Source organism: Callospermophilus lateralis, chromosome 1, assembly GCF_048772815.1.
Source record: "Callospermophilus lateralis isolate mCalLat2 chromosome 1, mCalLat2.hap1, whole genome shotgun sequence".
Lineage (NCBI taxonomy): Eukaryota > Metazoa > Chordata > Mammalia > Rodentia > Sciuridae > Callospermophilus > Callospermophilus lateralis.
The window spans coordinates 8165513-8182363 of NC_135305.1; the positions used below are offsets into that span (position 1 = coordinate 8165513).

Sequence of the window (16851 nt, forward strand, 5' to 3'; positions counted from 1 at the left end):
GATCAAAGTTCCAGAGAGGGGAAAAAAACTGAGGTCTTCAATGCCTCAAAGGGGCCAGAATGATTCATGCAGGTTATTTGCTTGGGGGAGTGGGGGGGGGGGGGAGTAGTCCCTGAACTCTTATTTCAAAGAGTCAAAACAAGTTTGCTTGTTTTGAAGAATCTTAACTACCTGGGTGAAAAACAGAGATGCATCACACATGCTTGCAGCTGTGTGAAAATACTAAGGCCACTGTTTTCAACTGAATATTACTTACATTTAAGGCAGCTTCACCACACTTCTCAATTGCTGCAAGACCCTGATTATGAATGTGCGTCTCCAGCAGCTTTTTCAATTCTCCTAGGCCATCCTGGATTCTAGATACAAGATTATACATGCGTCCCAAATCTGCAAGAAGAAGGCAGTCATCTTTATGCACAGAAAAAACTCTGTGTATCTATTCCACTAATTACATATTTATATTGAGATGGAAGACATTCTGAAATAAGACAGCTCTTATTAGATGTAAATAATCAAAAGCATACAAATTAAAAATAATCAAAAGCATTAAAACAATATTTTTTATTTGTGTATTTCTTTATGTATATTTTGCTAAAAGTTACAATGAAATTATGCTACTATAGAAGTGTATTCCCCTCCTTACTATGAAATCTACTAACATTATAGAGAAGAGGTTCTTTTAATTAGTGTATCTAATATTCTTAAAATTCTCAACACTGAGATATTATCTATGCCTGACACATAATAGGCACTTAGATGTGTTTAAGAAATGAATAAATTTAAAGAGAACATGGATCACCATCTAAACTATAAAAGTCACAAATGGGACCCCAAATTCTTCATTGACTATGTATTGTACATGTTCAATTTATGAGAAGCAGAGAAAGAACCCGAAATACAAATATCTGTGTCTGACTGTGCTCCTTACACATCCCAGTAAAGCAAGGAGAGGTTAAGGGACTATAAAATAGTCTTGTTGTCTCTAAGAATTTTCAAAGGAAGAATACTCACGAAAGAATTAGGGGGTAAACATCATTTAACACTAAAAGTGTATGGAACAAATTATATATAAAATTAAACTGAAAAGATGCTCTTTTATACCCAAACACCACAGAAATCTGCAATCAACATGCAGTAAGGGCCACACAGGACATCTTCTCAACAACGATGGACACTGACGATGCACATAAGCTAGAACTGCAGACAGTGGCACATCGCAGCTCAAAGCAAGTGCCCACATTTGACAAGTTTTAGTGGCTCACCTTCATTCTTGTCGGCATCTAATAAATTCTGAAACTCTGTGTGGAAAATTTCCAAGTGTTTTTCGATAAGGACCTGCTCACATTTCCTGGCCAGCTCATCTTGGGTGCTTTCATGAAGATAAACCTGAACTCTTCGCTGTTCCTCAAGCAGACGAGCCTCTGCCTGCAGAGAATTAATTGAGTGGTTTTGATTTGCTTTTAAAGAACTGTAAAGTGAATAATGGAAAATTAAATTCACAAATCTGTTCTAATAAAATAAATTATGAAAAAGGGGATATTTAAATGGCCATATTTAAATACACAGAAGTGTTTCAAGTCCTATCCAAAAGCCCTGACAGAGCTACCATTATTAACAGTTTGAATATCTTTACAACAATTTTTCTCCTTCAGATAAGTGATATTTCACCTTCTTTGGGTGTTAATGTCTCCAACCTGAAAAACCTAAAGACCCTCCCTGAACACAGACACCATGTAAAAAGCTCTACTTTTGATTGAAGGCTGCCTGAAGTCAAGGATCACACCATCACAACCCTGGAAATGATTACTCAGAAATAAGCATTAGCAATAAGGCTTTAAAAAAGTTTTAAAGAAAAAAATATACAGCCTTCAAAACATGTAAAGAAAAACAATATAGCTAGCCATCTCTTGCCAATCCACTGGGTTATTTACACACCTCGATTTCCTGTGTTTCCCTCCAAGGAGGAGAGAAAAATAGGCACTTGAACAGAGGAGCAAAATGACTTAAAGTCAGCGAGTTTTAGACTCCATCACCAAAAAGTGTGGTGCACAGCATCACCAAGGAAGCACTAAATCGTCAGAGCAAGGAGTAAATGTCAGACAGTCTCAAATTATTCATGTAATCTGAACAAAGAGACAAAAACTTCTTTTGAATTGTAAAAATGCCAGTACTCAAAATGATTTTTGAATTTGGTATAATTTTGGGTAAATCTGGAAAAATTCAACTGGAAATGAAGAAATACTCAAGAGCCAAGAAAACATAAAACAACTGGCTGGGAAGGCTTGGGCTACCCAGAGCAACCAGGGGACAGGTGATAAACCACAGAACAGAGCTGCAGCCTTATCACACATGCCACTGAGGGCTAAGGTGAAAGTGGATTTGGACAATAGTCCTAATGTGTGACGATGCAGAGCACACCAGCAAATGCATCTGAATAAAACACGAGAAAGGAAAGGAAGAGATAATGTACAAATTAATGTAAAAAGTTTGAAGTTATTAAATTTCCAATTAGAAGGAAATTAATTTTACCTAATTCAACATGCTAAAATAAACTATAGCATATTTGGTAAATAAAATATAATTATCCACCAAAATAAATATAAAATGTTAACACAAAGAATCATTAATGGAGAGGTTACAAAAAACCTATCGCAATATTCCAATCTGGTTTATATACACAATCAGTTAAGTGTCCCAGGCTAGCAGGGTCGTGTTATTTTTATTTTCCTGAAAGCCTGTGTAATTCTGTTTTTCTGATCATAAAGTCCTATTAAAATAATGCGACACTTTCTGTGCTTCACCCAGGAGTTCCCAGTTCAGATCTGGTGGCAAAACTGCAGTATTTCCTCCAGCCAGTACCTCAAGGATGAAGGCTGATGAAACAGAAGATGGAGACCCAGCAGCACCCTTGCTCTGGTTCAAGTTACACCTGTTTCTTGGAAGGACATAATCCCCCTGGGAAGCTAGACAAACTTTATACTTCTTGCCCAGATGAAAGATTAGGCTTCCACGTAACTGCTGATTCACTGAGGGGCACTGGCTTTCCCCCTCTTAAGCTAGAAATAGCAGCATTTCACAGACCCCTCCCGAAAGAGCCAAGCAGCAGGAGAGCAAGCAGGTGCCCAAGAGACTGGGGAGGCACTTGTGGCCATAGGGGCTCTGCCAGAGCTTATTTCACACACTGGTGAATCAGCCATGGGCCTAGGTGCTGGGTGTGGGCATGTTTTAGAAAGGATAACCTTTTATCCTCTTCATAAACTCTTTAAGACAAGCAAGCTCTTCATCAGTGTGCTTGGCAGACAGTTTTAGAACACCGAGATCAAATTCAAAGTAGAAGTAACCTACAAAAGATTACCCTAAATTAATTCTGTTAGGATCAGTTTCAGGTTTAAAAAAAAAAAAAAAAAGGCAGACCATAAAGGGTGAGCAAATTAATTGACATTATTTTAATTTTGAAGTTAAAAAACTAAGAAAAAGAAACATTAGGAACCCAGAATAGTCAAAGTTTCTGTAGCTTAGATTAGTCTCAGTCACATAGGACAGTAAGATATTTTGAAAATATTAATGTGGCTTCCAGTTGTTCAGTCATCAAAGCCGTCCTTAGAAGGATGCGCCAGATTCTCAAATGTCTCCACTGAAATACTCCCGACAACAGGAGAGTGGGCAGGGACCTTCACGGAATCTGAGGATCTAGCCCAAACTAGCTGCTGAAAACACCGTGTTTCTGAAGGTCCACTCTTGACCTCGGTGTTGTTCAGGAGTTTTACAGTCTTAATGAAAACCCTCGGTGTTGTTCAGGAGTTTTACAGTCTTAATGAAAACCTTCTGAGTCACTGAATCAGAGCTGCCTCCTGTCCGCCCGTGGCGCTGCATCCCAGGCACTGAGGTTCTGGGAGGCACTCACGTGGAAGACCAAAGCCTTCCATCCTGCTAGCTTTCTGCCCTACATTCTTCTATACTCACTTTTATACATACATATATACTTTTAAAAAATCTCAGATTATTTAGAAATTAAAGCTCATTTAATCCTCATTCTTACCTACTATTATTATTTCCAACTTCACAGGTGAGAAACTGAGGAATGGAAAGGTTATCTCCTTAGTGGCATAGGGATTTTAACCTAGATTCACAGTCCAGCATCAGATGCAAGGCCATTAAATAAGAGCAAAATTGTTTGTATGACTGTCAATTTCAATTTCATGCTTGCAGACTTTTTGCATTACAGACTTCTGAAATGTGCTAGAAGTCATGTTTGGTATGAGCCAAATGGCTCTGGGCCAAACCTTTAATTCCTCTATGATGAAATCAAATTGCTGGGCATAGTGGCACATGCCTGTCTTCCCAGCGGCTCAGGAGGCTGAGGCAGGAGGATGGAATTCAAAGCCAGCATCAACAACTTAGTAAGGCTCAAGCAACTTAGCAAGAGCTTGTCTCTAAATAAAATATTAAAAAGGCTAGGATGTGGCTCAGTGGTTAAGTACCTCTGGGTTCAATTCCTGCTATCAAAAAAAGAAGAGGGCTGAGGTTATGGCTCAGTGGTAGAGCACTTGCCTAGCATGTACGGGTACTGGGTTCGATTCTCAGCACCACATGTTGCATGTAAGTAAATGAATAAAGAAGAAGAAATCAAATTTATGCAACTAGGATGCAGGAAGCACATGACTGGCTTCCTTAAAGGCAGGCACATTCTGGTCAAACCAGGCCAGTGCACATCTCTGCTCTCCAGACTTTCCTGCTCATGTGGTTCTGCCCTAAAAAGCTATTTTGCTTGCACTGGAGTGCTACTGGTCTTCATCATCATGGACAACTGAGACAATGACAACTCACTAAGAAGTGCACAAAAAGGACTCATATGGCTACTGTGGACATACACTCTGATAAGAGGTTCCACTTTTTAAAACGTGGTTTTAGGGGCTGGGGATGTGGCTCAAGCGGTAGTGCGCTTGCCTGGCATGCTCACTGCACTGGGTTCGATCCTCAGCACCACATACAAACAAAGATGTTGTGTCCGCCGAAAACTGAAAAATAAATATTAAAAAATTCTCTCTTTAAAAAAAAATAAAAATAAAACGTGGTTTTAGAAGAACAAACACAGAGTAGAATTTAAGAGACACGTTTATGAAAACTACATTGTCACACTACAAAATGAAATAACAGGCAGCACTAAGATTCGAAACAGATAATGTTTCAAAAGTTCATGTGTCAGACAGTTGTTGGAAACTTTGGATGAAAAAAAACAACTACTCTGGTTGAGCTAGTTTTTGATCAGTACAAAAAAAAAGTCAATTTAACTCTCAAAACACACAAAGGATAATCTTGAATAGTTGGTTATATTTTGAGATATTAGAAATTTATTTGTTGAGAACTTTCAACTTCAAATGTATACGCTCCACTTACAATAACTGTCTTCCATAGGAAAATACATTCAGACCACTGCAGACAAATTGGGTAGGACTTCATGTGACAGAAGCAGAGCAATTGCTCTTACTAATTTTCTAAGCTGACTCACTTTCTATCCCCATGTATGGAAAAAGTGATTCTGTAGTCTATTCACTCTCAAGTAAGTAGGGGACAAAGGGCAAAGCAGATATCAGACTCAGTAAGACCCAGAGGCTCCGTGGAAGTCTCCTAGTGTCTCCAGGTTTGGGTCAGCAAACTATATATAACATGTATGCCAAATTCTGCTGCTATCTGGATTGTTTTGTTTGGTACTGGGGACTGAACCCCGGGATGTTTAAACACTAAGCCACATCCGCAGTTCTTTTTATTTCTGATTTTGAGACATGGTTTCACTAAGTTGTTTAGGGCCTAAGTTGCCCTAGAACTCATAATTCTTCTCCTGCCTTGCTCCCCCGCCCACACATAGTCACTGTGAATACAGGCATGTGCCACTGCAGCCAGCCAATGATTTTTTTGTTTGTTTATTTGTTTTCAAGTGTTGAGGACTGAACCCAGGGTCTTGCACTGGCGAGATAAACATTCTATCACTAAGCTACATTCCCAGCCTGTTTTTTGTAAATAAAATTTTACTGGATCCTGGTCATACCTATTTGTTTACATAATGTTGTGGCTGCTTTTGCCCTACAATGGCAGGGTTGAATAGCTGCAGCAGAGACCATACGTAGCCCACAAAGCCTAAAATATCTACTATCTGGCCCTGCAGAGAAAGTTCACAGCTTCTTGATCTAATCATTTCTGAGAGCCTACATCTAGGCTACCTGAATTTTCAAGAAAGAGAACCAAGAATAATTGCACTAGAACTTCATGATGACATCACTAAGTACAAAAAAACAAAAGGATGCATGAAACATGGAACATGGAACATGAAACATGGACCACTCCTTCAGTTTCAAAAGGCTAATGTGAACCTAATCTAAACCTGAAGGCTGTGTTACAAATTCTTAGGGAATATTCTAGGAACAAAAAAGCAAACACTTTAACTTTGCAAATCTGAGAACACTTATTTCTTAAAATTGTCTCACTGGACACAGACCACATTCCAGAAGAAACCCTCCAAACTATGAAAGGCATGCAGCTCTCATGGTTACAACCTTAGAACATCAAAGAGAACACGCAGTCACGGTCATGACTACAAACTCATTTATAAAAGCGTCTTAGAGAAGCAGGAGCACGGCATCTGCTAAATGCACTACATGACAATAGTGCCAACGCAGGGCTGCGAGGACAGCTGCAGGTGCCGAGACCTCACCAAGGAGCAACGACTATTTCAACTTATGTCTACTGTACGTACTATGTTTCAGCTTACCTTTTTCATATATTCAGTAACTGGGTTCTGCTGCAAGAATTCAGTACTCTCTCTGGTATAAAATCTCTCTGTGTCAGCCAAAAATTGAGATTCAAAGGATTCTTTATACACTGTTAACGTAGGGCCCTTTGCAAATGCATCATCTTCATTCAGCCCCAATTCCACTAGAAATAAATACGAGCTACATTTCAATCACCCTATTTTTTGTTATATTTCACAGAAAATACTTAGGTGTAGCATTCAGTTTAAGTTATGCTTAAAAGGTCAATGTGAAATGGAGGGTATAAAGTAATCTTATTTACTAGTATAAAAGAACACTTGTTTCACTAAAAGAAAAGAAAAAAATCCAAGATGTCTAAAAGGCAAGTAATTCTGACTCAGGGCCAGATATGCTTCCAAATTACCATAAAGTTCATTTAGAGAACTTTTACATTTGAAAAAGCAATACAAATTTCTAATTTTAAACTTTCAAAGAAATACAATGCTACCCAAGTTTTTAAAACATTGTATTACTTTATCAGTTTCTCAATCTCAATTTTTCAAGCTGATATAGATTTCTGGTTATCATTTAGCTCAATAATGTTCTCTCATATTTACATATTCAATGAGACCAGAAAATAATTCATATTTCTTTTCCATCAAATTTCCTTAAAGCACAAGGACCAAACAATTTTTTTGATGGGTAAAATCAATAAAATCACACTGACTTGAAGAGAATTAGGAGAACCTTTGTAAATGCTAGCAACATTCTTGATAATATTAAAATATTTAAAAATGCATCTTGTTAGAGCATTGCTATAATTATCATACGATATGAAATGAATAAATTAAAGGGAAATTATTTACCATAGGACTGTACAACTCCACTAATCAGTCTTGTATTGATGGTCTCACCATTTCTTTCCTTTTCAATCAGTTTTAAAACAGCATTTGTTACCTTCAGAAAGACAGAAGATATATTTCACAATATATATTACTACATATTCCTTAAACATTCAAAGCCAATAAACAATGCATTATGACAGATATTCTTGAAATCTCTCAAAGGCCTGAGGAGGACAAAATTAAGTAATGAAATGGGGACTTTTAAAAGCAAAACACACGCACTCACACAAGCAGGTACCTGTTTATTCAATGGCCTGAACAGACAATCTCTCCAAGTCACCAATGCAAGCTGGATAAGAAAGAAAAAATAAATAAAACAATTAAAAATTATTAACTATACATACAATAAATAGTGTTAGATATCTATACTTCTACTATGTTTTCCCAAGACTGAAGTCATAGGAAATAACCTGAATTCCAAATTTTATCAAAGTTAGAATATACCTTGGTAAAAATCTATCAGAACAAGATCAGAAAGCCACTCTGAGGTACCCATATTTCAAGAGGCAGAGAAGGTACAGGTGCTTATCGGCTCACATTTTAACAGTTAAAATACAAAGACAAATTTGATTTAAGGAGCACATTTTCTGTCAGTTTAAAGGGCAAAAGTGGATTCAACCTATAAATCTGTCCCTTGGATCAAACAAATTTAATTTGACCTTCCACATTTGATGAAAATAATTCCATTTATTACATCAGCTTTGACATACTCAGTAAGATAAATTATAGATTTTAAACTCTAAAAAAGCTATGTGTCTTGGTGGCAGTGGTTTCACAGATGTGTACAACTGTGAGTGCACCACACCACACACTCTAGACGGTGCCACTGACCACACGCACCATAAAAATGTTAGAATTCATACATGACTTTTAAATCATTTGCTGGGAGAGGTATTAGTTCAAATAAAATGAAATTTTTAACAGTCTAATACACAAATGCTAACTATTGAGACATTCATTTTAAATATAAATCCTAGTTTTATTTTTCACAAATCTCACTATAGATACAACAGGGTTTATAAAAGCCATATTTCTGAAAACATTATATGTAAATTTATTTTATGAAGGACTTTAAAAGTGGTCTTTCCTCAAATAAGTAGCATTAAAAACAATATTTAAGAGAAAAAAATTTTTTGACAAATCATGAACAATAAATATATACTGAAGGCTAATATTGGGGAAAAAGTAAGATTTCATCATTAGGAGCTATGACTAAGATGCTCGACCGATGCCGGAAGGAAGAGACTCCTCCTCTTGGAGAAACACAGGGAGGAGGCACTCTGGAAATGCCCCTCACTGTGGAGTCCTGGCTGTCCTCGCCTTCCTCAGAGCAGGAGAGGCAGAAAGGTCTGTAGCAGACACAAACTTCTAAAAAGCATTGACAGGTCACCAAAAAGAGCAACTTTAAATCACCACTCCCTTAGACCTAACCTGAGGTGGGTCTAAGGGAGAAGAGCCTCACAGGAAGAGGAAGCAGGACCAGCAGCAGGCCAAAGGAACTCCAATGCAAGTTAGGGAACGGTCTGGTTGCATCATTTGAATACATCAACTAGAAAATTAAACGAATGTCCTCTAGTTGACTTGAAAAGAAACTTTCTACAGTTAAAAAATAAAGAATCAATCGGGGGCTGGGGATGTGGTTCAAGTAGTAACACGCCCACCTGGCATGCGTGAGGCACTGGGTTAGATCCTCAGCACCACATAAAATAAAATAAAGATATTGTGTCCACCTAAAGCTCAAAAATAAATATTTAAAAAAAAAAATGAAGAATCGTTTCGAAAAAAGTAAAACTTCACAAGTAGTCATGAAATGATTTCTTGACCAGCAGTCCCATTTTCTGGAGATTCCAGACATATGATGAGAGATCACCCGTACAAACTGTCCCACTGTGCCTGGCACCCAAACTTCCGTATGAATTCTGCAGTGTCACTGGCACAGCACACAGTGGAACGTTGTTTCTAAGAAGGGGTACTGACTTGGTCTTTGCTAGAATTTACCGCCCTCTCTTGCATTTCTGAACAGTAGCTATGGCATTGAGGGTGTATGTAGGAAGTACAAATTTTGAAAGTGGATTAAAAATAATAAAAGCAAGTTGGATCTTTTTTTGGGGGGTAGGTTTACTGGGGATTGAACTCAGGGGATTCAACCACTGAGCCACATCCCCACCCATATTTTGTATTTTAATATTTAGTGACAGGGTCTCAGTGAGTTACTTAACACCTTGCTTTTGCTGAGGCTGGCTTTGAATTCATGATCCTCCTGTCTCAGCCTCCCAAGTGTTTGGGATTATAGGCATGTGCCACTGTGACCAGCAGCAGCTGAATCTTAATCAAGTATCCTTGTACTTTTAGAAGTCTGTATGTTGCTATGTGGTATACATACATGGTCTTTAGGTCAAGTGGATTTCTAAAATGAAATCATCCAAAACCATGCTGATTCTTACTCTGCCAACTTGGGAGTTTCAAGAAAGCATTTTGACATGAAAGACAATGAAAAGCACTTCAACCATTTCTCAATGCATACATATTTCAAAAAACATCTGGTAGTTGTGGTGTGGCAGTACATGCCAATATTCTCACCAACCCAGGAGGGTGAGGCAGGAGGATTCCAAGTTCAAGGCCAGCCTCAGCAACTTAGCAAGGCCTAAGCAACTTAATAAGATATTGTTTCAAAATAAAAAATGAAAAAGGCTGAGGATGTTGCTCAATGATAAAGTGCCCCTGGGTTTAATTCCCAGCACCAAATAAACAAAAAACCCATGTTATAATACATGGTAAACATATGTAATCTGTCAACCAAAAAAAAAGAGTATAAAACAAAAGAAAAAGAATATAAAAACTTCAAAACTACCACTACGATACAACAAGAATTTTGATGCCGAAACTCAGCTATATAAACAATAAAAATTAGCCATGCCTTGGGCCACATTATGCTTTAATTAAATTTGCAACAGTGAAGCAACAAAATATTGCTAATATAGGAATAATTTTATGTATGGACATACATAAAACCTTACATAACCACAGTTCAAAAGGGGCACTGTTCAAAAGGGACGACTGTCCTGCTGTCCTCACCAAATCCTCCCTTATTGCTTTACAACAATGGTTCTCAGACTTGACTATGCCAAGAATCACCTAAAGAGCTTCTTTAAACAAGACTGTCATAGGGCTGGGGCTGTGGCTCAGTGGTAGAGCACTTGCCTAGCATGTGAGAGGCACTGGGTTTGATTCTTAGCACCACATATAAATAAATAAAGTAAAGGTCCGTTGACAACTAAAAACACCAGACTGTCAGGCCCTACCTGTAGACTGTCCAATGAAGTCTAGGACGAGGTCTGAGAATTTGTGCTCCTAGCAAGTTTCCAGATTATGCTGAGAACCATAGGCCTAAAAAACCTTCACTGACTGAAGAAATGTATTGATGGGGGTGGTTTCATGATTAATTCAAAGTCTTCTCCTGGAAGCAGAGTTCCCAGACAGAAGAGTGTGTGTGAGGCTCATGTTTAGGGCTTGAGTCTCAGGCAAGGTGCCTGATTTGCAAAATGAGATGGTGATTAAACCATTAAAGAATACACTTCTAAAAAGTAAGTGCAGACTGTGTAAGCTATATTTTATAACTCCATTTCTCATCCTTCTACTTTGTCACAAAGTATGGAGGAGTCATTCATTGATAAAGAAAATTAGTATAAATATTCTGAAAACAGCTTAACATTTGCCTAGTTCTCCTTATTCAAAGACAACGTATCATTAAGAAACATTTTAAATATTTTTAAAAACATCTTACTGAATAGATTTCATATATTCCTTTTCGTCCTTCATCACATTCACGGCGAACCCAATGTCTATTGAGGTAGGCACAGATTCCATTTAGCACTTTGCTTGAGAATCGGTAATCTTCCCATTGCTGAGTGTAGAACTTCAGCACGCTCTCGTCCATCAGATCCTCTCCATCCTGAAAACAAGTTCACTAAAGCTTTAAGATGACTGTTGGACGCAGATCAAAGAAAAAGCTAATGAAACAAAATACACCAATACAAAAGGATTCTTAAATCACTCTGTGTACAAAACCACACTAACTTATTATAGATTCTCACAAGAACACAGGAAAAAATTCTTTCACATGAAATTAAACTAGAACCTTTTCTATGGCATTAAATATGAATATACACTTACAAAAAGTACTCTGAATTTTAAGAATCTGATGGCTACTTCTTTTTTTTAAAATAAGTAATTAACTTTAAAATCATCTCTATTCTTGATAATCTTCCTGTTAAAAGAATTAACATGTCACATTAACTAAGAACATAGGGCAAAACATGACGCTCAATTTTTAAATGCTTTTCCCGTCTTTAAATTTATTTAAAGATTATAAAAAGTTATAGCCTTTTGTGGAAATCTGTTGCATTTTCATAAAAGTAAAATAAGTACAATAGTGTGATATATCTTCTTTAACCAGACCTCATGAAGAAAATGTACATTTACTCTTAAGTATTTTTACTGAGATCTCTACAACTTAAACCACAATTTTTATCTGAAGAAAACTAACTGGAAACTTTTCCCTACATATTAGTGGAATCTAAAAAGTATGTCCTACCCTTTAAAAACGCAGCACCACCATTTCCAGGTGCTGTGCAGAAAAGCACTGAAGAGGAGAATGAGAGGGGAGGGGCGCCTCCGCACTCAGGCCAGGGCAACGTCGAAGGCGGGAAGGCCAAGGCTGCCAGAATGGACGCTCCATGAGTAACTGTACTCAGGTGACCCAACCATGCACGCAAACACCTGACCATGTCTAAACACAACCAAATTTTTGTTCACTTAATATGAAATGAACTTTAAAATGCAAAGCTAGGCTATTCTGGCTTATGATATAGACCTTTTTTAAAATTCAAAAATATCACTAATGGTCTGGCTATCAATACTTTTACATAATACAGTACACTGTCATGCTCTTTGGTAACTAAAAATAAGTAATTACAATATCCAATTTATAAAGTGTTGTGAATAGAAAAAACAAAGTGGTTGTAGGAAGACCTTAGTCTCTGGAGAACGTGCAAGCGGTACTACTATGAACCACTGTTTGTGGTCAACTGACCACAGTGTTAGAATGATGCATGTTTCTGATGAGCTTGTAAAATAAATTAAAAAACAGAACAAACAACAACAACAACAAAAATCAAAGCTAGATCACATTTGAACAATGTGATTGTCAAAGGCTAAAGAACCTTGTTTACTTTTTTTTCAGTGCTGGAGGTTAACCCAGAGCCTCCTTATGCTAGGCAGGTGCTCTACCACTAGCCAAACCTCCAGCCTGTTTACACATTTTCATGGACAACACCATATGGGGCTCAAAATATAGTAATATCTGGATACGTAATTATATGCTTGAAATGAAAAGGTTCATCAATTTCTTTCTTCATCTCCCCCCACTGTACTGGGGACTGAACCAAAGAGCACTTTACCTAGCCCTTTTTATTTTGAGATAGGGTCTTGCTAAGTTGCTGAGGATGACCTCAAACTTACAATCCTCCTGCTTCAGTCTCTTGAGTAACTGGGATTACAGGCATATACACCATGCCTGGCTAGGGTTCATCAATCTCTAATCACCAGATACAAACTGGCTTACAATTTATGGAACAATATTATTATGGTAATAAGGATGCCCAAAACTTCTAATTTAAAAAAATGAGAACGTGCTTTATAGAGGTTTCATCATTATAAGAGATAAAAGATTAAGCAATACTAAAACATTTAATGAACAAGCAAAGTAAAAAACTGAGCATTTAAGGTAGAATTACCATTTCCTCTTTACCTTCTATTATAAATATGCAATAGAGATGTAAAATGTCTTACCTTAAGAAGATTTGTCAAGTAATTCTTCAAAAATTCTTTAAGTCGTTTGTACAATTCCAGGCCAACAAACTGAGCCCCTCCAGGTGTCTGCCCCTTTTTCGATTTAGAAGGAGGGACTCCAGCTCCCCGTGCTTGGTTTGACTGGTGTACGCTAGTACAGTAGTTATAAACGTGACTTGGAGAAAAGTTAAGGGAATCAATGTGCACCTCAAATGCAAACAGTGGCTAATATAAACATATTTCCTTCTATTTCAGTACCAGTACATTGCCTACATGTCAACCAGAACCTGTTAAAAACTACAGTGGAAAAAAGATTCTACTCCCTGTCAATAGAATGGAGTCTGCAAGCTCCATCCACAAGGTGCCCACGGGCCTGGGGACAAGGGGTAAGCCAGGAGACTGCCAAGAAAGAATCCGGAGCTTTCAGACCACCTCGCGTGCCTGACCTTCTGGAAAGCTGTCTGAGTATTTAGAAGGCATGAAAAGAACTGGCAACAGGTACCAAGGAAAGGTTGCAAATGAAGAAGAAAAAAACAATTACAGTATTTACTTCAGGAAAAACAAAAAGCTAATAGTCATCATAGCAGATGAAGTTCAGCTATAAATATTTCCAGAAACACAATATGAATACTGACATAATAAAACTTTATTTTAAAATGATTTGCAAGGGCTGGGGCTGTAGCTCTGTGGTAGAGTGCTTGCCTAGCATGTATGAGGCACTGGGTTCAATTTCAGCATCACATAAAAATAAATAAAATAAAGGTCCATCGACAACTAGAAAAAATATTTTAAAAAAAACCGATTTGCAAATGGATGCACACAAAACTACATTCTAAAGATGAAGGATGAAAAGCAGGAGAGGAGCAAGAGAGCCATAGCCTGCGCCATGCTAGAATCGCAGGTCAGAAGCTGACCAGCCAAATCCCTTCCACAGGCCTCGGAGAAAGAGTGGCAGGTGCAGCCAGCTGCCCCCTGCAGGGGTGCTGGAGGGCATGGTCCTAACCTTTAAATATGATGAACTCATCTTGCACGTGACATTACCTGGGTAAAGCTGAAAATATCCAGGAACACTTACCTATTCTCAGGTTTGTTAAACCCTGGCTAAGCAAAGTCTATATATAAATACTTAATTATAAATTTCAAATATATTAAAGTAAAAAGTACCTTAAACTAACAAAATTATTATCTTTATGCATTTATTTTTTTGGTACTGGGAGTTGAACCCAGGGGCACTTTACCACTGAGCTATATCCCCAGCATTGCTATAATTAAAATAATTTAAAACAATATGAAAAAAACAAGCCTCTATAAAAACATGGCCAAAACACACCAACAGAAAATCCCAAAGTAAAAGAAGACACATTAATGACTAGAAAAACTCATGAGTTAATCAAAGAACTATCTTAACATAATGAATTAAATATTTCAATTATACAGACAATCACAGATGACAATAAACCACCTTTTGTTCACAACAGTTGACAAACATTTGTCCCAAATTCCACCCATAAACCCCACCCCACCCCCACCCCTGGGCTGCCGCCAACTTTTTAGGAAGTGAAATATTACAGGTTGTAACAAACTCTATGCCTCCCTAGTCCCTCCCATTCTTTGAAGAAAACACCCCATGATTTGCTATATTTTGTTCCTATGCATGTTTTTATATTTTACTGGAAAACAACATATATTGTTTTGCATGTTTTACAGTTTCAGATTACGCAAACTGTAATCCACACATTCACTTCTGTATCTGTTTTGAATAACGTGCAAGATTCCAGCAGTGTTAATACACTGTATAGTATCTATGTACAACGACACATCCATTTTCTTGTTTATGGACCTTGCTAGACATCATTTTAGCAGGTACCAGTTTTGGGTACTTTCAAACAAAGTTGCGTACATTTTTAGCATGTCCCTTGCACACAGGTACAAGTCTGTAGCAGCAGGGACTCCCCAGCACACCTTCAGCCAGACTGCTTTACAAAGTGGCTGCTGTGTATTTCCACTGCCACAACCTTGCCCAGGTACTATGGTTCTCGTAGCTTTAAGTGCATTTCAGTTGATTGTTTTCATTCTCTTCTGTATACCGCCTGCTCATATCCTAACTAAAAAGTTTGCTCAGACATTAATACTAGGAATACAAAAGGGCATAACCACTTTGCAAAAAAAAAAAATTTTGTCCATTTCTTAAAGCAAATTGTGGTCTATTTGGAGAACATTACCTGGCAGTTTAAAAAGTGCACTACCCCGACACATATCATGAATTAATTTCCAAAACATATTGAATAAAAAGAGCCAGACACATGAAATTCCACCCATGTAAACTTCCAGAACCAACAAAACTTAACTCATAGTGTAGAAAATGGGAGAGTAATTCCTTTTGCATGACTAAAGGGTGAATAATCATCAAGGAGGACTGGAGAGAACTTTTTACTATCTTGAATAGGGTTATGTTTACACAAAAGTATGCCCGTCAAAAATATGCAAATCAATGAGGCATGGTGACACACTCCTGTAATCCCAGCAACTCAGGAGCCTGAGGTTTGAGAATGGCAAGTTTAAGGCCAGTCTCAACAACTCAGTAAAAACCTGTCTCAAAAAAAAGGGACTGGGGATGCAGCTCAGTGGTAAGGTGTCCTTGGGTTCAATCCCTATACATACCCCACACACACAACAAATAAACCACATGCTTTAATATATGTAGATTTTGTTATACAATTTTTGCCCTTAAAAAATTCTACATTTTAAAAAAGGTAAGCACTTTAAATATTTCTGCTAACTCACTAAGTTGCCTCTGGACTTGAATTTATTGTGAAAAATGTCCTTATGAGCAGCTATTGCTGAGTAAAGAGAAATTCTTAATCTGTCATCAAATTTTTCCCAATTTTCTTCTATGGCTTGTGCCATGCTGGTTTAGGAAATCATTTCCTTGGCCAAGACAATCATTCTACTGTATGTTCTTATAAAGCTGACTTCTTCACTGAGGTCTCCAATCCAGGCAGACTCAACTCATACATGACACAAGAAGTCATTTTAGTTATCTGCATAATCAATGGCTCTACAAATTAAACGGCCAACCCATCCTCACCATGTATACTGCTACTTCTAGAAAACTGTTTCAACAGTTTCCAAGCAACTGCCTTTTTAGTCTTCTTTTAAAACACATCTGTTCTTTCTGTAATATCCCCTTATACATTTATCACATTGTGGGGTTTTATGATTAATTTTGCCAGTAGCTTGTGTATTGAGTCTTTTCAAACAGCCAGTATGAGTTTTATTAATTTTCATTCTTATGACTTTATTTCATTTGGTTCTTTTGTATTTACTTCTTTATATTTGCTCTCTGTGTA

General features: G+C 37.5%; 1 protein-coding gene across 2 annotated transcripts in view; it reads right to left on the reverse strand.

Annotated features, from left to right (window-relative positions):
• The window catches only part of Cul1 (cullin 1), a 90951-nt gene that overhangs the window by 26709 nt on the left and 47391 nt on the right, over nucleotides 1–16851 (reverse strand). For both annotated transcript variants that reach the window (XM_076832353.1, XM_076832342.1), the window contains exons 3-9: nucleotides 13502–13676; nucleotides 11436–11603; nucleotides 7890–7940; nucleotides 7613–7703; nucleotides 6767–6930; nucleotides 1263–1425; nucleotides 257–387 (exon numbers count right to left, since the gene is read on the reverse strand). In XM_076832353.1, the coding sequence (XP_076688468.1) occupies nucleotides 257–387; nucleotides 1263–1425; nucleotides 6767–6930; nucleotides 7613–7703; nucleotides 7890–7940; nucleotides 11436–11603; nucleotides 13502–13676 (943 nt within the window). The remainder of the gene's footprint in view (nucleotides 1–256; nucleotides 388–1262; nucleotides 1426–6766; nucleotides 6931–7612; nucleotides 7704–7889; nucleotides 7941–11435; nucleotides 11604–13501; nucleotides 13677–16851) is intronic.